We start from the raw sequence: 24,597 nt of genomic DNA on the forward strand, positions 1-24,597 counted from the left end.
CTTGATTTCGAGTCTCATTTTTCAGGTGCTGCTTAGATTCTAGTGCGGCTTAGATTCGAGTAAATACGGTAATAACATAATACCAAACAGCTAGAGTAAACAAATTCAATGAAAACCTAATGAACAAATATTCACTGGATAATGAAAACCCACCATATTGGCAACATATACTCTAATGACCTCTAGTACATAAACAATGTAAATCACAATCTACTACTTGAGATACAAATAGCACTGAAATCAGAAAAAATTATAAACACATTCTCCATCAATATTACTATACAACAACCTAGTTATATCCATAAGATCCACGACCACACTAGCATAGCAATTGTGTAACTTAAAGATCCTAAATGCAACTTCTCCAAAGTAACAATAAAACGAATCACCAATTTTTCTGCCAATTCCAGGAAAGGTACTGGATGTAAAACTGTGTTGCTAACATTAGTAATATCCACTATCAATGTGTACCCTCTGGGTAAAAGTGACATGTGACATGTGTCAATGGCTAATTGATGAACATCTTGTGCAGCAAATCCTCTGTTTATATGCAGCAATAGCCTATAAAGTAACCTTGTAGAAGTCAATCAGAAAAATCAATAGCCACCTGTATATATAAAATACACTTACAGGACAATGAACTTGGAAACATCCACATGGAAATCCAGCAGAATAAAACAATGAACGAGCCTCTTGTCGACTCCTGTTCATGAGTCTGGGTATTTTAACACTGGCCTCTCAATATATGTATATTCCTTACTGCCATTTCTTGTTAACATTATGAGCTTATTCCCAAGAATGAGCAGCTTTCACTCAGTTAATACTCAGCAGAAATCGAATCTGCATTTGGTAATCCACACGCTTTCAAATCAAAACTGAAGAGTTTCCTCATGGGTCACTCCTATTCTCTCGAGGAGGTCCTTGAAAAATTAAGCTGATTCTTGTTGTATTGTTGATTGTGTTTACTTAAACTTATGCATTGACTTTTTTCTGGGTCACAAACATTTTATTTTTATCTGTTATTACTTTTATGTTGTAATTTCATGTATTGACATGTTACATGACCTTAGAGATTTGCTCCTCAATTTGATCCTACGGAACTTGACGTGTAAATAAAAAAAAAATGAATAACAAATGTATTAACATACAAGAGCAAGACAACGAACGCCAAAGGTTCCACAAGAAGGGGAACCCAGACAATAACTTACATAAATGTGACAAACACAGAGTCGTACTTTCATGTCCTCACTAACCTAGAAAGATGGGATGCTATCTGTCCCAAACCCAACCACAATCTATGTGAAGTAATGTTAGACAGAATACATAATTCATCTATTCTGGGTTCCAGTTCTTATGGAATCTTCAGAGTTCGTTATCTCGCTCATGTATCAGGGTGTCTACAGGTCATGAGTCATGAAAAAATAATGGAAGTGAATGGATGGTCATGAAAGTAATGAAGTTCTGAAACTGAGTGGGTGGCCATAAATTTTGTTTTTTGTGTCAGTTACGTATAGTTCTAAAAGAGAGTAGCAAGTTAGATCCATCCCAAAAAGTGTTGTATTCAGCAGTCCATTTAATAAAAAATTATGTGCAAAGATTCGCCTTAAAAGTCTGCTACTGCAGTTTGGGCAGGTGTGGATGGAGAAATTTGGAGGCATGGCTTCGTTGAGCTGTATGTGGTGTATACACTCCTAGTGGAAATGACATACAGATTGTACCTCTGCTTATGACTGGGCTGTCATCTTGTGTTCCTGGAGGATTGTCAGTTCAGCTGTTTCTGTCTTTTTAGAAAAGGAAAAAAGTAAAAAGACTGTCAGTGCTCTTGGGGAATTGGAGGCTGTGAAGTAGGGACAAGGAAGGGGATAGGTGGGTGAAGGAAAATAACTAACAAAGGCTGAGTCCAAGAGAGCTACTAGTCATAGGATATATTGCAGGGAGAGTTCCCACCTGAGAGATTCAAAACAGTTGGTGGTGGTAGGAGGGGTCCAGAAGGCATAGGCTGTGAAGCAGTCATTAAAATGAAGAATGTTGTTGGGCAGCGTGCTCAGCAACTGGGTGGTCCAGCTTCCACAGCCTTGTACCGTATTTACCCGAATCTAAGCCGCACTCGAATCTAAGCCGCACCTGAAAAATGAGACTCGAAACAAAGGAAAAAAAGATTTCCCGAATCTAAGCCGCACCTGAAATTTGAGACTCGAAATTCAAGGGGAGAGAAAAGTTTTAGGCCGCACCTCCAAATCGAAACAAAGTTGGTCCATTGTAATACAAGACACAATTTAGGTCGAATGAATGACGATACAGCTACAGTAGTTTGGTTCGAGTCGTAAGCTTTACCAGGTAGCCATTGCTATGCGTCAGGCGCTCCGTCCGTATTTATACGGGTACCCTTCCTTTTTCACGTGCTTCGTCTGGTTTGAATCGATTGCTTATTTTGTTTGATCTGATAAGTGCCGTTTTCTCTGTTATAGGTGTTTACGTCACTCTAAGCTGAAAATGCATCACTGTACTGTGTCATGCATTGTTTGTCGCATTCTGATAGTGCGTGTTTACGGCCTGTCGCCGTTCGCGGCATGGCTTGCTTTTGTGCGCGCTACCGCCGCTTACAGCTAAAAAGAGGCGAATCGTTTAATTAGCGAAGCAATGTCAAGAGACTGCTATTTGTTGTTTACTTACACTGCTGCTTTCTTTGAGAATGATCAACAAGAACCAAATAATAGGCTGCGTATGATAGAACATGTTTTGAACGAGAGTTAGGCGAAAATTTTTCTCCGTTTGAAAATCTTTGCGGCCGCTTCTTTAGTACATCAAATTCTGCACAGAAATTAGTCATCCTAGATTTAAAAATCTAGTCAGTTGCCGTGGTTCATTTCTGACTGTATCACTATTAGGCTAAGAATAATACGAATATAAACATGACACGATAAGTGTATTCTTCCGCGTTTGCTGTTGTCTCACTCTAGTTTCGTAGTTTATTAGGCAGACAGGATTTAAATGAGATAGCAACAAACACGGAAGAACACATGGCAAAATGTTTATATTCGTATTATTCTTATGGTGAATGGTGAAGAGAATACTGCTTGTGATTCACATTTCATCAGGTTACTATTAGCAACCATCTCTTCTCACAGGTAGGAAAAAATTCAGAACGTAGAGTTGGCCATATTGAAAAACATCCCAAACAGTCTTGCCAGTCGGATTTTCGTAGTACATTGAAATTCTAATACATTCGAAGATGAACAATACGGAATTTGTATTTACTTCGTTGGATAATGTACGAAAATGCAGTGGTCGAGACTCGGGGCGGAGAAAAAAAAGCTCGTCTTCCACCTTTTTTTTTTTTTAAATTTATTTACTGACGCATAGGTTTTGGCGCCAGTATTTATCTGTGTGCCTACAGAACATGTCTGTGTAGCGCTACATATATTCGACGGCAGAAGTTAGTTGTGGCGGCACCTACCAACATTTTTCAGAACTTCCGCTTGCTTTGCACTCGATTCTAAGCCGCAGGCGGTTTTTTGGATTACAAAAACCGGAAAAAAAGTGCGGCTTAGATTCGAGTAAATACGGTATTCCACAAGCAAAACCAGTCTTTTTAGTTCCCTTTCCACCCCACCCTACTGCCCTCTGATCTCCCGACTAAACCTAGCTGCCCTATGTTCTTTCCACCCCATCCATGCGCAGTTGCTCACTGTCTTGACCCGACAGCCAGAGACGGTTACCTTATGTTTGAGTGTGTTGTCTATTTCAGGAGGTGGTCTTCTGGCCAAATGCTTATGTGTTTAGTAGCCTTTTTGTTGCCTGTCTGAAACTCAGCATCACTCGTGGAGAGTTTAAACACAGTTGTGCAAAAGGGACAGATGGATTTCGTGGATTGTTTCTGGGATGAGCAAAATCAGTCTGTATCTAAAAGATATTTAACATATATGTTTTTGAATTCTGCCACATTTTCTAATTTACAGTCATATTTCCAGCAGGGCCTAAAAATATAAAGTTTGAATGGATGGACCAAATGTGAAATTGAAGATGTTGCACAATTTGTAAGCATTTCTAATCAGTGAAGAAGGTAATGAACCAAAAATGTTTTATTGTGGCAGTTGCTCACTTCATGTAGTCAATGTAGATTTGAAAACTGCTCATAATAAAAGTGGTTGGAATGTTCACATAGATCTTAGGATGATCTTGTACTTTATGAAGGATTTTCGTTAATTAAGGGCAACATTCTCAAATACCACTGGGTTTTCAAAGTTTTCTCTCAAATTTTGTTCTGTGAGATGGATTGGAAATATTGAAGTCATGAAGAGAGCACTTGAACTTATTCCGCATTTCAAGTAGTATGTTGCCGAACTACAGAAAAGACCATACGAAACTTAAGTAACGGCCAAATGACTCTCTCTTCCCTTTTTGTACAAAGATTTTTTTCAGTTAAATGTATAGCATTGATTCTCAGTCCTATTGATGTTATCGAAGCATATAGTTGTAAAAAATGTCATTATGTAGATAATTGGATTTGGTGCCACTGCTGCTACCGAGAACTACACAGAAAAGTTTATCCTTATTTTCAGAAATAACTGCACAGGAATTTTTCAGTTTGTATCAAATAAGTGCTGAGAAGAGTCTTTTGAAATTAGTCAGCGATGGCTCATTTTTATCACCTGTAGTAATGCAGAGCTGCTTTTGAGAAATTCTCGAGTAACAATTGCCATAAAAGAATTTGTGTCGAAAAAATGTGACTTTATCAACAGCTGACAGTGTGAAGAGAGAAGACTTCAAATTTTTTGAATATTCTGAAAACCAACCAAATATCTTAATCCTAAGAAGGACTTTCTGATGAATTTATTGTAAAGTGCAAACCATGACTTTGTCAGGTTCATGCAGAAGCTGTTATGCGTGTTCATGGGAACGCAGATGAAAGAGGCTTTTCTGTGAACATAGAACTTTTCAATGAAAAGTTAGAAGAAGATACAGTTGCAAAGAGAAGTGTTTGCAATGCAATAAAATTGTTAGGTGATTTACGTAATAGTGAGAAACAGCTGAATGTGGTCATTACAAAATCAGTGATACTAGTTATGAAGAATGCTTCATCTAAAAGAGTAGAAGCCTTAAAAAAGAAGAAATCTGATTAATATGAAATGGCCAATCACAAAAGAACAGTAGGCGTAGTTCAAGAAATAAGAGCTCAGAAATAAAAAAGTGTGTCTTGAAAAGTTTAAAGAAAAAGTTGGAAGTTTTAGATGTTGAAATTTAAAGTTTTAGCTAAGAAACGCAAACACTGAATGTTTTACTGTGAAATTTAACATTTGACAAAAATATTATACCTTCAGAATTGTTATATTGTCTTAAAGAAAATTGTAGTTTCCACTAATTACTATGTTAAAACAATTTGTATTTTAATTGACGTGATGATAAATGTGCGTGAAAATATTCATACCCTCTCGTCACCCCTGTGGGTGCGGAGGTTAGAATATGTCAGAGGTCTTCCTGCCGGTCGTAAGAAGTGACTAAGAGGAGTCTCACATGTTTCGGCCTTTATGTGATGGTCCCCTGTTGGGTTTGACCTCCATTTAGGAGTGAGCAAATTGGGGAAGGGCACTTTACATGGTGCATTGTGTCCATGTGCTGAGACATACCGCATCCTTCGTCAACGTGGATCTGCACTTCTGCTCATCCTCCAACTTTTGGGCAAGGTCACCCTCCTGGGTGCGTATTTTTCCATCAGATGTGCAGTATCATTCTCTACACTGACCATGATAATGGACTTGTTTCTTACTTGTACCTGATATCCAGCACAGTAGCCAGTCCATTGTGGTGGGGCTGCCTTGTACCCTGTTGGTTGTAGCCCACTGACCACACAGAGATCGCTGTGCTGATGCCAGCGCCGTTAACTCCCCACGTATGCCCATCGTCTGGGGGCATCGGGACTCCTGGCAATGGCCATCCTGCCAGGTGGCCTCAACTGCAGCTGGGTGGCGCCCGTGGGGAGGGTCCCTATTTGGACTGGCTGGCATCAGGGCGGATGACACGCGATGAAGCGTAGTACATTATCTCTTGCTGGTGGTCAAACACCAGCAGTGTCTTAAGCGTTTGGGCTCAATTCGATGCACGGAAGTATGACCCCAAACCATTCCTCTCCCTGGCCACACCATGGGAGGAGTGTCAGGCTAAGGACGGCAGCAGCTCTTATTCACCCCAGTACTTTGTATGTTCTAGTTCTGATGGGGAATCTTTCATGACGATAAATCCTCAGTTTTTTGTTGAGCATTTAGAGGACAAGTTTGGGGAGGTGGAAGGCTTGTCCCAAATGACATCTCTGTCAGTCTTGATCAAAAGAACATCCTCAGCCCAGTCATAGGTGTTACTCGCTTGTGACAAGCAGGGGATGTTTCTGTAACCATCATGGCACAAAGAGCTTAAATATGGTCCAGGGTATCACATTTCACAGGGACCTTCTTTTGCAATCTGACAATGAGCTGCGCTCCAATTTAGAGCGGCGAAGTGTACATTTCTTCCAGCGTGTCCACTGGGGTCCAAGGGATAATCAGGTTGCCACTGGTGCCTTCATCTTGGCCTTCAAGGCTGATACATTACCCAAGAAGGTCAAGGTGGTGGTCTACTGCTGTGATGTAAAGCCCTATATCCCTTCCCCAATGTGGTGCTTTAAATGCTGGAAGTTCGGCTGTATGTCTTCCCACTGTACTTCCAGCGTCACATTTCGACATTGTGAGCTCCCCTCACAATCCAATACTCCATGTGCCCCACCTCCCATCTGTGTGAACTGCAGAGACCACCATTCGCCTTGCACGCCTGACTGCAGGATTCACCAGGAAAAAAAAGGAAAATCATGGAGTAAAAGACCCTGGACCGACTGACCTACACTGAGGCTAAGAGGAAATTTGAACTCCTACATGCTGTACATATGACATCATCTTAAGCTACTGCTACGACAGTTCTAGCCCTATCAGCTCCGCCAACCCCAGTCACCTCTCAAAACCGGAAGACTACACCAACCCCCTTGATGGCGGGGAGCACATCCCTCCCTGTTGCTCCTGCACCACCTACTTTGGGAGCAAATATCTTCTTGCAAGTCGATTATCTCCACTTGAAGTGAAGACTTTGAAACGCTGAACAACTTAGCAGCCACATCAGTCCATTCTGCCGATGCATCAACTTCATAAGGAAATTTTAGGAATTGAGACAGCTTTCCAATTTCTGCAAAGTCTTGAAATCTTGTAGCAAATTCATCCCTTGGATCGGACAGAAATCTTACAAACACTGCAATGTCTTCTTCAGAGTTCTCTTTTTTATACTTGAATTGTTGGGAAATGAATAAATTCGTGCCTTGCAATATCTTTTTCAAAAATATCCAGCTTACGACGAAAAGATCAGATCACGTGTTAATTTCCCATTCCCTTGTAACTCTATTTTGAGTGCATTTAAATATCTCAGAATATCTTTCAGAAAAGCCACAGCTAGCATATTGAGCTCATTTGTTATGAACTCTTAAGTGCTTCTTTGCTCCCTGCGTATCCAAGATTTGCAAGGAGGAGGTTACTTCTTCCTTTATTAGGCAGAAATGTTAAACAATTTGACCTTTACTTAACAACGAACATTGTTGTATTGCAATAAGTCAGAATATGCTGCCTCACATTCTGAAAGAAACTTCTTGAACTCTCAGTGTTGAAGAGAAGAATGAGATCTCATAAAATTAATCAACTGCACCAAGCTGTCCATTACTTCTTTCAGTGCAGCAGTGAGTTTTCCACAAAGGGCAGTCTGATGAATTATACTCTGATACGATATTAGACCTTGATTCTGATCCCCGATTTTCTTTACTACACCTTTTTCTTTGCCTGGAGAACCGTCAGTTGAAAGCGACACTATTTTATCATAGTGAATGTTGAAATTATTAATAAATTCACCAATAGCTTTGAATAAATCTTCTCGAGTGTTATCTTTCAAAGACAATATTGCAAGCAATTCTTCCCTGAATATCTTATTTTCAATGTCGAAAAATCTCGTGAAAATAAATATTTGTTTGTCATCAACAATGTCACATGATTCGTCAAGTGCAATGGCGTAGCATGGTGCCTCTTCTAAAAGTTCAAGCAGGTTGCTTTTAATATCAGTAGCTAAAATTTCCATTCTTCTTGTATTACTTCTTGCCGACATTGGAATACTTTGAATTGCAGCGACAACAATCTTTTTTTCTCCAAAAAGTGTCGAGGCTACTTCCAACATAACATTCTTTCATTATTTCAGAATCTGAAAATGGTTTTTGGTGTTTATTAAGTGTCCAGCACACATGTAACACTACTGCTGCCGATTTTTCTTGCTCACTCATCCAGCGAACCAACAGTTTCGTGCTTTTTTTTGTAAGAAGTTAGATATTCCTGTAATTTAAATTTTATTGTGATAAGTTTACAAAGCAGTTATACATATCATATTTATACATTATCTAATAGAATTACATTACCTGTGGTGTTTCTTTATGAGCCTCACTGCCAAGGAGGAAGTTTTTGTGGAATTGCTGATGATGAGTTGTTTCATAGTGTCGCTTTAAATTGCCACTTTTAATAACAGCGACAGTTTTATTACATATTAAGCAAACTGGAACTGCTTGAGGCCTATCAGGCAATGTAAAACAATATTGTTCAGTCCATTCTGTCAAAAATCTCCTATTTTCGGTGTCCACTTCTCGCTTTTTAGGACCCATTATTAATGTAGGTATGTTTGTACGAAAAGGTTTTTTACACAACAAATTGTAAAAGAAATGAATAATTGCTTTGTGGCCTGTGTGTGATTGACGAAACGAAGTAGTGAAGACCGACCGCCCACTGTGCTCTCTTTGAATGAAATGACAGGTTCGGACTTGTTTAACAAATGAATGAGTGAGCAGTGACTTGTGGTGGGAGGCGCTACTCACCAAGGAAAATAGAATGAAATGGATCGAATCGACTAAATTTTTGTTTTTTCAGACACTTTTAGTTCCTAAATTACTCAGTACTCGACTAAATTACTAGCCTAGTGCGAACGAGGCGCCGGGATATTTAGTTGGACATCGGATTGTATTTAAGAATATTTGGCGGTCCGAGGTTCGACCTTCCGCAGGCCGTATGTGGACCACGGTCCACCTGTTGCCGATCTCTGCCATAAACCTTTCCTATATTTGGGGATTTTAACACCCATAACCACTAGTGGAGTGGCACCGTGCTTACTGGCAAGGGCAGAGATGTTGAAACTTTCTCAGTTTGACCTCCGCCTCTTAAATAATGGGGCCGCCACACATTTCATTGTGGCTCATGGTAGTTGCTCGACCATTGATTTATCAATTTGCAGCCCAGGACTTCTCCCATCTATCCTCTGGAGAGCACATGACGACCTGTGTGATAGTGACCACTTCCCCATCTTCCTGTCACTGCCTGGCATCAGGCCCACGGACACCTGCCCAGATGGGCTTTAAACAAGGTGGACTGGGAAACTTCCACCTCTGCTGTCACCATTGAATCTCCCCCACACAGGAACATCAATGTGATGGTTGAGCAGGTGACAACAATAGTTTCTGCAGCAGAAAAAGCGATCCCTTGCCCTTTAGGGCGCCCCCGGCAAAAGGCAGTTCCTAGGTGGTCACCGGAAGTCGCTGAAGCAATTGAGTAGTGTCAGTGAGCTCTACAGTGGCACAAGGGGCACCCTTCACTGGAGCACCTGATAGCCTTTAAACGGCTCCGTGCCCACGTTCGCCAACTTATCAAACGACAGAAACAGGAGTGTTGGGAGAGATACGTCTCTACTATTGGATGCCATAAGTCACTTTCCCATGTCTGGGCAATGTTCAAATGTGTTTTCGAGTACCAGACTCCAACAGGTGTTCCCATTGTTAACATAAATGGCATGTTATCTAACGACACAATCGTGATTGCCGAGCACTTAGCTGAGCACTATGTTCGAGCCTCAGCTTTGGAGAATTACCCCCCAGCCTTTCACACTCTCAAACGGAGGCTGGAAGGGAAAGTCCTCTCATTCACTACATGCCACTGTGAATCCTATAATGCCCCATTTACAGAGCGGGAGCTCCTCAGTGCCCTTGCACATTGCCCCAACACTGCCCCTGGGCCAGATTGGATCCACAGTCAGATGATTAAACATCTCTCATCTGACTACAAGCGACATCTCCTCATCTTCAGCAGAATCTGGTGCAATGGAGTCTTTCCGTCGCAATGGTGGGGGAGCACCATCATTCCAGTGCTCAAACCCGATAAATATCTGCTTGGTGTGGATAGCTATTGGCCCATCAGCCTCACCAACGTTATCTGTAAGCTGCTGGAACGTATGGTATGTCGGCAGTTGGGTTGGGTCCTGGAGTCACGTGGCCTAAAGGCTCCATGGTCAGGACTGCTTCTGCCAGGGTCACTCTACTACAGCACCTGGTTGCCATCTTTTTTGATTTACGAAAAGCGTATGACATGACCTGGCGATGGCATATCCTTGCCACATTATACGAGTGGGGTGTCAGAGGCCCGCTCCCGATTTTTTTCCGAATTTTCCTGTCGCTTCATACTTTGTGTCCAAGTTGGTGCCTCCCATAGCTGCCCGCCTCCCCATATTTAGGAGAATGGGGTCCTGCAGGGCTCTGTATTGAGTGTATCTCTACTTTTAGTGGCCATTAATGGACTACAGCAGATGTATGGCCGTCTGTCTCACCTTCTCTGTATGCAGACAACTTCTGCATTTCGTACTGCTCCACCAGTACTGGTGTTGCTGAGCGGCACCTACAGGGAGCCACCACAAAGTGCAGTCATGGGCTCTATCCCATGGTTTCCAGCTTTTGGCCCCAAAGTTGTGTTATGCACTTCTGTCGGCATCATACTGATCATCCAGAATCAGAACTTTACTTTAATGACAATCCACTCATTGTAGTGCAGACATACAATTCTTAGGACTGGTTTTCGACGCCCAATTGACTTGGCTTCTTCACCTTAGTCAGCTTAACCAGAAGTGCTGGCAGCACCTCAATGCCTTCTGCTGCCTGAGCAACACCAATTGGAGTGCAGATCGCTCTATGCTACTGCAGCTCTACAGAGCCCTTGATCAATCCCAACTTGACTATGTGAGTCTGTCTTATGGTTTGGCAGCACCCTCAGCATTGCATTTACTTGACCCAGTGCACCGCTGTGGTGTTCCCCTAGCGACAGGAGTTTTTAGGACGAGTCTGGTGACCAGCATCCTGGTGGAGGCTGGAGTCCTTCCATTGCAGGTTAGGCGTGCACAACTGCTGACCAGTTACGTTGCACACGTTCGTAGTCTTCTGTGCACCCGGATTACCATCTCCTTTTCCCACCCACGGCGGTTCATCTCCCGCATCGACGGCCCAGGTCAGTGCTTACAATTGCAGTTCGTGTCCGATCCTTTCTTTCCGAACTGGAGTCCTTGCCTTTACCACCTATACCTGAGGTCCATTCATGTACACCTCCATGGTGTACACCTAGGCCGAAGCTTCATCTGGACCTTTCACATGGCCCTAAGGACTCAGTTAACCCTGCGGCTCTCAGCTGCCAGTTCCATCGATTCTTGACGTATACAGAGACCATGAAGTGGTTTAGACTGACGGCTCAATGGCTGATGATCACATTGGCTTCGCGTATGTCCATGGAGGACATGTTGAACAGCATTCCTTGCCCGATGGCTGCATGTTTTCACTGCTGAGCTGGTGGCTCTCTCTCGTGCTCTTCAGCACATCTGTTCATGCATAGGGAATCGTTTCTTCTTTGTACTGACTGCTTGAGCAGCCTACAAGCTATCAACCAGTGCTATCCTGTCATCCTTGGGTAGCGACCATCCAGGAGTCCGTCTATGCCCTGAAATGGTCCAGTCGTTCAGTGGTGTTCTGGAACCCAGCTCACGTTGGAATCCCAGACAACGAACTTGCTGGCCAAACAGGCCACACAGAAACCACTTATGGAGATCGGCTACTCTGCAACTGACCAGCATTCAGAACTGCGCCACAAGGTTTTGCAGCTTTGGGAGATGGAATGGCAGAACTTGCAGTACGCACAACAAACTGTGTGCCATCAATGAGACTACAAATGTGTGAAAAACCTCCACGTGGGCCTCTCGCAGTGACTCTGTCGGCTCCGTACTGACCATGCTTGGGTGACACATGGCTACCTCCTGCACCGTCTTGACCCACCTCAGTGTCAGTACAGCACCCGGCTGACAGTGGCCCGTATCTTGGTGAGCTGTCCTTCTTTGGCTGCCCTGCAATTTACTCTGCAGTTACCGGACACATTGCCATTAATTTTAGCTGATTTAGTTTTATGTTTTATATGTGACGGTGGGTTTTATCATTCTACATAACTTTTTGCACGTCTTTTGTCCCTTTGTGTTCTCCACTCTAATGCTTTTAGGCTTGATATTCTAATTTGTCTCAGAGTGACTGGCTCTTCCTTTTTATTCTTGTGGTCGGCCAGCCACGGTCATCTTCTCTCGTCTTTATCCCTTCTACCTGTTTCTTGCTTCTCTCTGTGATTTTCTTTTCCTGTTTTGTCCATAGCACTGTTGGTTGTTATTCTTCTGGTTCTTCCGCTCTCCTGTTATTGTGCTGTATGTCTCCTTTCTTTTCTTCTTTCCCTTGTGTAATTATTTTACCGGGAACAAGGGACTGATGACCTCGTAGTTTGATCCCTTTCCCCTCCTCCTTTAAACCAACCAACCAACCCCATTGTCTGTGCTAATGTAATGTTTTTATAGTGTTTGATGAATGCTATACTCAAAGTCATACATAGTTACATTATTCTTGCTGATATACAGTTTGTCAGGTAAGAATTATTATATTCAGCTTCCATTTCAACCAGCTTTCAGGCTCATAAAAACGTGATATTGTCATTGAATCATGCATATTTTCAAGAGGTCATAATGCAACTAAAGAGATATTGAAAAACTCAAAAGGTCATGAATGTGATCCTCTGAAAATCTGTAGACATCCTGTGTATGTTAATATGTATGTGTTCTTGGTTTTATTCCAATGGATTTCCATATAGATGTTTGAGTTCATAGTCCTGTATGTGTATGTTATACGCACGTGGCTGTTCGTTTTAGTGATTGACTTCTACGACGTTACTTTATAGACTATTGTTGCCTATAAATAAAAGATTTGCTGTGTGAGATGTTTTTCAGTAATTGTTCGCTGACATGTATCATGTATGTTACTTTTAACCATGTGGGTACATATTGACATTGGATGTTACTAATGTTGGCAACGTCGTTTTATGTCCAGTACATTTCCTGGAATTAGTAGAAAAATTGGTAACCTGTTTCAGTGTTATTTAGAAGATAATGCGCGTATTGTCTTTTACTTTCACAAGTTACACATTTCCTATCCTAGTGTGGCGGTGGACCTGGGTTGCTGTACAGTAATCTCAATGGAGCATGTGTTCATACTTTTTTGTGACTTCAATGCTATTTGTGTACTAAGTTTTAGGCTGTGATTTACATTGTTTATGTATTAGAGGTCATTAGAGTATATGTTATTATTTCAGTTGGTTTGCATTATCCAGTGAACGTTTGTTCATTAGGTTTTTGTTGCATTTGTTTATTTCAGCTGTTTGGTATGGTGTTATCAGGTGGTTCGTTTTTTATACATCCCATATTCGTAGCTGTTCCAGTTAGGGATATACGCAACTTCAGTTACTTTGCTGGTGTAATTCTTTGTATGCATGGATTCCTGCGGGGTACATTACATTTTTGGAATATGTGGTTATTGGATTTAAAAAAAGTTAAGCAGTATAAAATAGATGCTACATTTTGTTTTATATGGGTAACGATAGTATATTTTTATCATGTAATTTTATGATGTGATTTATCCCCGTTTTAGTCATGAACTGTGATTTGTCTGTCTGTACCCTCAAATTTTACTATCATGCTGTGTATGTTTCCATATATAGAGGTCTGAAGAAGATGCTTTTTGGTGTTGAAACTGATAGTGTGTCTTGAATAAATAATATTTGATTACAATACAGTTGTTGATTCCAATTGTCGTTATTAAAGTACTTCATGTCTGGCTATTGTCCATGATAAATTACCAGTGATTTAGGAAATCATTGGTCCATGTAGAGGCTGCCATTAACACCATGACACAAACAGCTGTTTGGAGAGGTGCCATGATCTGGAAACATCGACTGCTGATGAATGGCATTGCACTGTGTTACAGAAAATCGCAGTTCTGCACTACCAAGGGCGACTGTCAGTGACTATGGCAGTGACTTGGGAAAAGGCACCATTCTTTCAATGTTTTGTAGCTACAGTGGTGTTACTCATGGTGTCATGCTGTGGGAAGGCATATACTTCTCGTCATGGTGGGAATTGTAATGTAACAACAGTATCTCATGTGCATGCTGCATCTTCGTGTGTTACTTCTGTGTGACAGTATAATGGTGCGATTTTTTAACAAAGCAATACTCATCTACACACGGTATGTGTTTCTATGAACTGTTTGATGTTGAGGTTCTCAAATGTTCAACAAGATCCACAGATCTGCCCCCCCCCCCCCCCCCCCACACACACACAGAACATGTGTAGAACCTTGCTCGGACATCCAGTACATCCCACAGTTAGTATCCAGTGTATCGAGGTCCCAGTAAATGAATTTTAGGTCATCTTGCCTCAGGAGAGGATATAATGTTTTTATGACCCTTCCCAACCAAATCCGCTTATGTATAGAGGCCATGGGGGTGCTCATCATCTCATTATACTGGTAAGTGGGCACATACTGCCAAGTTCTTCGTGAATTTGACTTGATTTTGTAATTGCTGCAATATCATCACATACCCTCTCAACCCGTGAAGTTTCATTTCATTGCTTCTCCGTTTCTGTGCGCTTCACTTTTTTTTTCCAGGCATTGTATTAGGATGCATAGAATTAAGCTACCATTCATTTATTTGTGGCATTGGTTAACTTTCTGTGGTGTACAGTTACTGCACTGACACACTAGTTAAGTGTATTGGAGCTGCCTTTTGCATGGTGATAATCGTTTTGCCACATTCAGGAACAAGTGGATACCTGTGATTCTTCTTTAGGAAGTGTATATTTGTTTTCATTGCATTATGGACCCTAAAACACACACACACACACACACACACACACACACACACACACACACACACACACACACACACAAACCATTTTTCCATTTCTCATTTTTGTAATCTGTTACTGATATAACTCAATGGTGGATAAGATCACATATCTTGTATTTAGAGAAATATAACAGTTAAGTTGTTGGTTTTATGTTATGGGTTTGTGTCATTGCCTATAAGTACACTGCTGTCCAAAATTAAAGCAACAAACTGCTGTTTCCTCGTCCTGTGTCTAATCTGCGATATAATCATACTATGTGCCAACTAGATTCCATACGGTTTTGTTGTGCACAGAAGATGGTATTCTGCTCAACAGATAACCATGGCAATGAGGATGTCAGGGCACCTATGAAATGAGGTAGTGTTTGCTGGATAGTCCTACATCCACAATCACTGTGTACAGTGTCACAGGTGGTGCAGTATGGCACAGAGAAGATGTCTACCAGACTCTCTGCAGCGGGGGGGCATAGAAAGAAAGGAATCAGGACAGTCGCAAACTGATTTGGCGTGATGGCTTAATGTGAATCGCTCTATTGTTTCTCAGATGTGGTGACAGTTTAGAGAGATCAAAACTGTATCCCAAAGACCAGAGCAGGGCCAACTGCTTGTGACTTCAGAAGAGAGGACTGACATTTGGTTGTAATGACATGACGGAACCACCGCATCTGGCATCTGCCCCCGCAGCATCCTTTAACTTGTTGTATCGAGGCAAACAGTGTATGCAAGACTTCCGCAGAGTGGCTTTTATTGTTGGAGACATGCTGTGTGTCTACCTCTGTCGCAACTTCACAGAAGGGAACTTCTATAGTGCAGTCATCAAGATGCCACCTGGATGGTTGAACACTGGGCCAATGTTGTTTTCACAGATAAGTGGCGATTTAGGGTGGAGAGTGATTCTCAATAGATTTGCATCTTGAGGGAACATTGAACACATTTCGGGACCCAAACATTACAGGAAGAGACAGATCGAGGAGGAACCCTAATGGTGTGGGCAGGGATTACGTTATCACACAAATCCCTCTTCATGAAATTGTGCAGGGGAATTGGCAATGTATAACTGCTGTCAGGTATTGTAATGGGATCGTGGGGCCTCATTTGCGGTTGTTGCATTGCTGTGGGCCCAGGTATAGTATTAATGGATGATAATGTGCGACCTCATAGAGCACGGTTGTTTGATGTTTTCTTGGAAATAGAAGATATTGCACACACATTGTGACCTGCTCACTTTCCTGATTTGAATCCCATAGAGCATGTCTGGGAAGTACTAGGGAAACGGCTTGCATCATGTCATCATCCACCAACCACTCTCAAAGACTGCGAGCAGCTCTACAGGAAGAGTGGGTGTTAATGCCTCGGCATGAGACTGATGACATCATTCACAGCATGCCCCATCATTGTCAGGCCTGTATTGCTGCAGGAGGTGGTCACACACCATTAACCAGTTGTTGGAGTGTGTGTGCAAACGCGTTAAGTTGGAAAAAAGAACAACATTTTTGTCTACTGTCATCCTTGTCACAGTCTTTTGTTTGTATTCATTACATTGTTTCTACTTTACTATCACCTGTTTATATAGTTTTGGAAAATAAATGTTATCTTGCAAAATGTCTTATTGTTGCTTTAATATTGGACACCAGTGTATTTGCTATGTATTTATGTCCTCTTCCCCTCACCCCTATCATGTGACCACACTAAGAATTTGTGTATTGCTGCTTTAGTTACTTGGAATATAGTTTCTCACTTCTTGTTGTTATTTTTAGGTAATATTTTTGATTGGAAACAAATGTGACTTGGATGCCCAGAGAGATGTAACATATGAAGAAGCAAAGCAATTTGCAGACGAAAATGGCTTGATGTTTGTGGAGGCCAGCGCAAAAACGTGAGTGTCCAGATATGTATATTTTGAAGGATGCAAGGGCTGATGTAGCATGTGATTCACAAAGTTGTTGTCAGAAACCTTTAGTTGGCAAGAATAATTTCCTTGTTAGCTTCTGTTATTCCCAGAAATTTAATTGCCCTCCAACTTTGAGTATCTAGTACTTATTTCACTTCCCATACGTTCATAAGCTGGTAAATGTTCTATAAGAACTACTGTTCAAGAAGACTACTTAAAACTGTGTACCATTGCCTTTTGACAGTCTATCCCTCCAACCTACATCAGAGTACAGTGTAAGTTTGTGATTTTTATCACTGAGCAAATGATAATATGGTAACTACTGCTATATCATTATTAAGTTAGCAAAACCTCTTAACTAAAAAAAAAGTGTCAATTTTGAGTTAAACTTTTCATCAGTTTAAGAGGTGTCCCACATAAGGTGGAAAACCCCATATTTTAATACAGGTATGCTCAGCTCTTCTGTGGCAAAATATCAAAAGCTTGTATCATGTAATATTCAAATCCCAGTGCATAAAACCTCATTTCAGAAGAATGTTTCTGCATGGAAATGTACAGTGTTTCTTTCATGCTGTGTTATGTAATAATTATTTGGTTTGTTCAAAATATTTACTACATTCTTTGTGTGGAATTAATTTTCATTCTGAAGCAGTGTGTGCTGATTTGAAACTTCCTGACAGATTAAAATTGTGTTAGATCAGGACTAGAACCTACGACCTTTACCTTTCATGGACAAGTCCTCTACCAATTGAGCTATCCAAGCATGACTCAAGAGTTGGCTAAGCTGTGTGTCCACAATATCATTTCTTCCAAGAATGCAAGCCCTACAAGCTTGAAGGAGCTGTGAAGTTCAAAAGGTAAGAGATGAGGTACTGGCAGAAGGCGGACTGTGAGGGTAGGTCATGAATCCTGCTTGCTCAGCTCAGTAGGTACAGCAGTTACATGCAAAATCCAAAGGTTCCAGCTTTAAGTCCTGATCCAACACAGTCTCAATCTCCCAGGAAGTTAAATTCTGTGTGTAATTTAACAGCATTATAGAGTACTGATTAATATGCAATACATTATTAATTGTTAAAGTGATTATTTAATGTATGCAGAAGATTAAATAACTATCCAAAAAATGGCAAGTACACAAGTAATGAAGTACGCTATTTTCATTAAACAAATAATGATTTTTTTGAATGAAAGGTTAATGTAAAAGTACTTTGGGTAAGGAAATAGTGAATAAACTAAAATAACAAAAGAACCAAGGAAAATGTGATGCTCATTGAAATTTGTTGCAAAAGACAAGGGTATCTTAGCAGCAGTCTGCAACTGTTTGCTGATGACACTATAGTATATGGGCAAGTATCATTGAATGACTGTGTGAAGCTACTTGAAATAATCAGTTTTCAAAGCTGTTTTTTCTAAAGTATGGATAAAGTCAGAAGGCATTCCTTCCAAATGCATACTGTATGGTTACAACAGATAAACATTTCACAACATTCCAACATGCAAAACGTTTTTCTTGCTTTGTTGTTCTTAAACCAGCTGGCTGTGTTGGAATACCGCAACAATGTCCAGGAATGAGTTGACCACGTAACACGAGTGATCCACCGTGCTGCTGGCTTCTCCATCCCAAAGTCCTCCAGTCATCTCAGGAGGCGACAGATGAGTGCCATTCAGCAATCAGGGACAGACATGCAGCTCTTAGACGGTTTAAATACCAGCCCACAGCAGACAACCTCATGGCGTTTAGTCGCGAGAAACCAAGGCTCGATGCATAATTAAGGAGAGTAAGAAAAGGTCATGGCAAATATTCCTGAACTTAATCAACCATTCCACGTGTTCTACAAAGGTATGGGAAACTATCTGGAGGATTTCCAGTAAACACAGTCGTCAGTCAATAGGAGCAGTGCTGAAACAGGGGTGTCTCCATAGAACACCCAAAGACTTTGCTCAGACGATGGCAGAGCATTTTGTGAAAACTAAGAGTCTTAAATCTGCCCTTTCTCCATGTGGGAGCTGGAATACCACTGTCTGAGACTCGTGGTTCTGCACCCGGTCACAATCAAATATGGTACTGCATGCTTAGACACTTGCCACCAGTGTCGAAGGAAATCCTTCTCGAATGTATTAATCTCACATGGCAGTCAGGTCACTTCCCCAACTTGTTGAGACAGCCGATTTTGGTAACCCTCCTCAAACTATGAAAGGACGGCACATGTCCCACTAGTTACCGGAGTATCGCCTAAAGGAGCTGTGTAGGAAAGACTGCAACAAATGGTTAACTATTCTCTGGTGTGTGTCTTTTGTGGATTCGAGAGATTTCAGTCCACTTTCGACAACCTGAACCTGATAGAGATGGGTATTTCAGCCAGCTTTCCTACTTAATCATCACTGTATTAGAATATTCTTAAATATCAGTGAGGCGTACGGTGGTACTTGCTTGGAGACACTGTATTCTTGCACAACTGCATCAGTGGGGCTTTTGTGGCCACCTCACTGTCTTCATACGGTGTTCACTGTCTCAGTGGTGTTTTCAACCTGATTTGGTGATATGCTGCCAGATCGTTTTGAGCAGGAGAATGATGTCTGTCAGGGCAGTATTTTAAGTGTTACCCTCTGTATGAGGGACACATCCTACATTTCAGAGCCTCAATGAGGTTTCTGGGCCTCATTTTTTACTCCAAATTGTCTTGATTGCCACCCCTGAGAGACCTGAAAGCCAGAAGCCTCAAGGCACTGATCATCATAAAGTGCCCAAACCATAGTTCTTGGGGTGAATACAGAGCACTTCTGCTCCAGTTTTATAAGGCTTTTGTGAGTTCCCGGCTGGACTGAGGGTTCACAGTGTATGGGCAGGCAAGCTTTCTAATGTGAAGATCATTGACACACTCCACCATGAGGGTATCAGATGGCCATGGGTGCTTATAGGATCAGTCCCATAACCAGTCTCCATGCTAAGGCTGGTGAACCACCACTCGCCATCTGGCGGCAATTCCTCATAGTGCATCTGGCATGTAAGTTCCTTGCAGTCCCAACATCACTCGCATACAATACTGTTGCGTGTCCAATGCTGGAATACCTTTTCTCCACCCGTCAGTGAGTCACAATGCCATTTGGGATCAGTGTGTGACGTGTTGGAGTCACTTGCTGTGGAGCAGGTATGACCTCAACTCCAGGGTTTTAACCATGTCACCCTGGCTACTGCAGAGCCCCCAGGATAATTTAAAATTTGGTGCAGTACAGGAGAGATAGCACTTCTGCTTCTGTTTTTAGTCCAGAATATCCAGGATGCCCTCTTCCAACTACGGCATCTGGGGATGGTGTCTTTCCGCTGAGTACCAGAGCATATGGGACTTGCAGGAAAGGAAAGGGTAGATCAAACAGTGAAGGAGGTGCATCGTGATCCTCTTGTATTTCATTGTGCCACCCCCCTGCATACTATAACCTATAACTACCGGTGTTGAGCTCAAGAGTCTTGCGTTGATGGGAGGATGAGCAGCTGGAAAGGACAGATAATAAGCTCCATCTAGTAAAGCCCTCAATATGGCCGTGGCATATCTCCTTCCAGCCACGTCGACGGGGCGCGGTCCTCCTTACTAGTCTTCCCATAGGCCACAGCCGTATGGCACATGGCTTCCTTCTCTGTCAAGAGGACCATTCTGTGTTGGGTTTGCGGCATGCAGATAACAGTGCACCACATTTTATTAGATTGTGTTTTATTTTCCAACCAGCGGGCCACATCAGATTTGCCCTTGGATTTACCGTCTATTTTAGGTAATGTTTGAACGAATGTGCTTAGAGCATTGTCGAACATTTTTCCCAAAATTTTTGGGCAATGGTTTTAATGCATTAACAGGATGACTGGCTCATCCGTTATTATGCAAGTGGTCAGGTAGTCACATCTGCCTGTGCCCTTTTTTTGAGCTCCTTTCATTTTAATCTTATGGATATCTACTATTACTTGTTCTCCATTGGTTTAGAGCATGTCAGATGAAGTGATTGTGTGCTTGATTTGAGTGCGTAAGTGTGGAACAGTTTTGGAGGTTCTAGCCACATCTGTTTGTTTCAATAATAATCATCATCATCTTTCTGTGTTGCCCTTTTGCCAACTGGTGGGCACAATGCAAACTCAGTGAGTTTACAGTTCTTACCATGTATATCATATTTGTACATGTAACATTCTGGACAATTTAGAACTTAGAATCATTAACAGTAGCCATATAGAATGATGCATGATGACTTTGACCTAATTTCTATTTGTTGTGATGAATTACAGTTGACTGTAAATGTAGAAAAATCTAAGTTAATGCAGATGATGAGGAGAAACAATCCTCTAATGTTAGAATACAGCATTAGTGGCATGCTGTTCGATAGTTGCTCCAATTGTGTATCTAGGAGTAACGTCCCAAAGCGATATGAAATGGATGCACACAAGGGCGGTAGTAGGAGAGGCGAATAATCTACTTTGGTTTATTGGAAGAGTTTTACAAAAACATGGGTGATCTACAAAGGAAACTGTGTATAGAATACTTGTGTGACCTATTCTAGAGTACTCCTTGAATGTTAGGGAACCTCACCAGATTCGATTAAAGGAAGATATTGAGGCAATTCAGAACCATGCTACTAGATTTATTACTGGTAAATTCAATCAACAAGCCAGTTACTGAAGTGCTTCACGACTCGAATGGGAACTCCTAGGAGGAATATGATCTTTTTGCACAACACTCGTGATATAATTTAGAGAATAGGTAGCTGCAGCTGACTGCAGAAAGATTCTACTGCTGCAGAGGACTGTGAAGACAAGATAAATTGGGGCTCATATGGAGGCAAAGAGACAGAAGTTTTTCCCCCCACTCCATTTGCAAGTGGAATGGGAAAGAAAACAAATAGTCGGGGTACATGGTACCCTCCACCATGCACCAGTTTGCGGGATATGATTGTAGATGCAGAAAGAACGAGAATGTGTCCTACAATATCTGAGGAGAACAGTAGTCAAGTATTTAATATAGTCTTGTCAAATAGGAATGGGAACAGGAACAACAGAAAGTGTATGTTGATACCCTATTTCACAGGAAAGAAGTTAAACAGAAAACAAAGTAGGAGAGTTAAAATTAAAAGATAATATAAGTGTGTGTAAAGAAATGTTTCTTTAAACTTTAAAGAGTTGGTGAATGGTCAGACAACAGTTTTATTAAACAGAGTACCGTATTTACTCGAATCTAAGCCGCACCTGAAAAATGAGACTCGAAATAAAAGAAAAAAAAATTTCCCGAATCTAAGCCGCACGTGAAATTTGAGACTCGAAATTCAAGGGAAGAGAAAAGTTTTACGCCGCACCTCCAAATCGAAACAAAGTTGGTCCATTGTAATATAAGACACGATTTAGGTCGAATGAATAATACAGCTACAGTAGTTTGGTTCGAGTCGTAAGCTTAGCAGTTAAGCTTCACCAGGTAGCCATTGCTATGCGTCAGGCGCTCCGTCCGTAATTATACGGGTACCCTTCCTTTTTCACTTGCTTCGTCTGGTTTGAATCGATTGCTTATTTTGCTTTGATCTGATAAGTGCCGTTTTCTTTGTTATAGATGTCTACGTCACTCTAAGCTGAAAATGGATTACTGTACTATGTCACGTATTGTTTGTCGCATTCTGATAGTGTGTGTTTACGGCCTGTCGCCGCTCGCGGCATGGCTTGCTTTTGTGATCGCCTACCGCCACTTACAATAAATTAAAAAAAAATGTGTGAGAGAGGAATCGTCTCATTAGCAAAACAATGGCAAAAGACTGCTGTTTGTTGTTACTTACACTGCTGCTTTCTTTGATAATGTTTAACAAGAACCAAATAATAGACTGCGTATGATAGAACATCTTCTGAATGAGAGTTAGGCGAAAATTTTTCTCCGTTTGAAAATCTTTGCGGCCGCTTCTTTAGTACATCAAATTCTGCACAGAAATTAGTCATCTTGCCGTGCTTCATTTCTGACTGTATCACTATTAGGTATAAGAATAATACGAATATAAACATGACAGGATATGTACATTCTTCCGCGTTTGCTGTTGTCTCACTCTAGTTTCGTAGTTTATTAGGCAGACAGGAATTAAATGAGATAGCAGCAAACACAAAGGAATACATGGCAAAATGTTTATATCCGCATTCTTTCTTATGGTGAAGAGAATACTGCATGTGATTCACATTTCATCAGGTTCCTATTAGCAACCATCTCTTCTCACAGGTAGGAAAAAATTTAGAACGTAGAGTTGGCCATATTGACAAACATCCCACCAGTCTTGCCAGTCGGATTTTCGTAGTACATTGAAATTCTGCTACATTCGAAGATGAACAATACGGAATTTGTACTTACTTCGTTGGATAATGTATGAAAATGCAGTGGTCGAAACTCAGGGCGGAGAAAAAAAGCTCGTCTTCCACCCTTTTTTTAAAAAAAATTATTTACTGACGCAGAGGTTTTGGCGCCAGTATTTATCTTTGTGCCCACAAAGCATGCCTGTATAGCGCTACATATATTCGACGGGAGAAGTTAGTTGTGGCAGCACCTACCAACATTTTTCAGAACTTCCGCTTGCTTTGCACTCGATTCTAAGCCGCAGGCGGTTTTTTGGATTACAAAAACCAGAAAAATGTGCGGCTTAGATTCGAGTAAATACGGTAAAGATAAATAATTGTTTCAAGACAGAAAGGGGAATAAAGATAAAATTCACAAGCTACCATCACATTAATGTCAAGCATCTACTTCCAACCTTTGTTTGGAGCTCTGTTTTTAATTATTTTGTGAATGCATTCACAGTATTGTTGAACTAAATGCAAGAAGAGATCCATTTAGAAACAAATAAAAGAAATGTTGCGTTATTCTTTCAAAAGACACATTAACATAATCTGTTTTTCTTGCAAGTTATACAGGGTGATTCAAAAAGAATACCACAACTTTAGGAATTTAAAACTCTGCAACGACAAAAGGCAGAGCTAAGCACTCTCTGTTGGCGAATTAAGGGAGCTATAAAGTTTCATTTAGTTGTACATTTGTTCGCTTGAGGCACTATTGACTAGGCGTCAGCGTCAGTTGATGCTAAGATGGCGACCGCTCAACAGAAAGCTTTTTGTGTTATTGAGTACGGCAGAAGTGAATCAACGACAGTTGTTCAGCATTCATTTCGAACGAAGTATGGTGTTAAACCTCCTGATAGGTGGTGTATTAAATGTTGGTATAAACAGTTTACAGAGAATGGGTGTTTGTGCAAAGGGAAAAGTTCTGGACGGCCGAGAACGAGTGATGAAAATGTAGCACGCATCCAGCAAGCATTTGTTCGCAGCCCAGGAAAATCGACTCGCAGAGCTAGCAGAGAGCTGCAAATTCCACAATCAACTGTATGGAGAGTCCTACGAAAAAGGTTAGTTATGAAACCTTATCGTCTGAAATTGGTTCAAGCACTGTCTGCAGCTGATAAGATTAAAAGAATCGATTTCTGTGATTTTATCCTTGCTCAAATGGAAACAGATGAATCTTTCCACAGTAACGGGAAAGTCAACCGTCACAATGTCTGTATATGGGGCACTGAGAATCTGCAGGAAACAAC

At 41.3% G+C, this 24,597-nt stretch overlaps 1 protein-coding gene across 1 annotated transcript in view; it reads left to right on the plus strand.

Moving 5' to 3' along the window:
- LOC126190686 (ras-related protein Rab-14) overlaps positions 1–24,597 on the plus strand; it is a 77,891-nt gene that overhangs the window by 12,211 nt on the left and 41,083 nt on the right. Inside the window, exon 5 of the mRNA XM_049931145.1 lies at positions 16,883–17,001. Coding sequence (XP_049787102.1) covers positions 16,883–17,001 — 119 coding nt within the window. The remainder of the gene's footprint in view (positions 1–16,882; positions 17,002–24,597) is intronic.

This window comes from Schistocerca cancellata, chromosome 6, assembly GCF_023864275.1.
Source record: "Schistocerca cancellata isolate TAMUIC-IGC-003103 chromosome 6, iqSchCanc2.1, whole genome shotgun sequence".
NCBI lineage: Eukaryota > Metazoa > Arthropoda > Insecta > Orthoptera > Acrididae > Schistocerca > Schistocerca cancellata.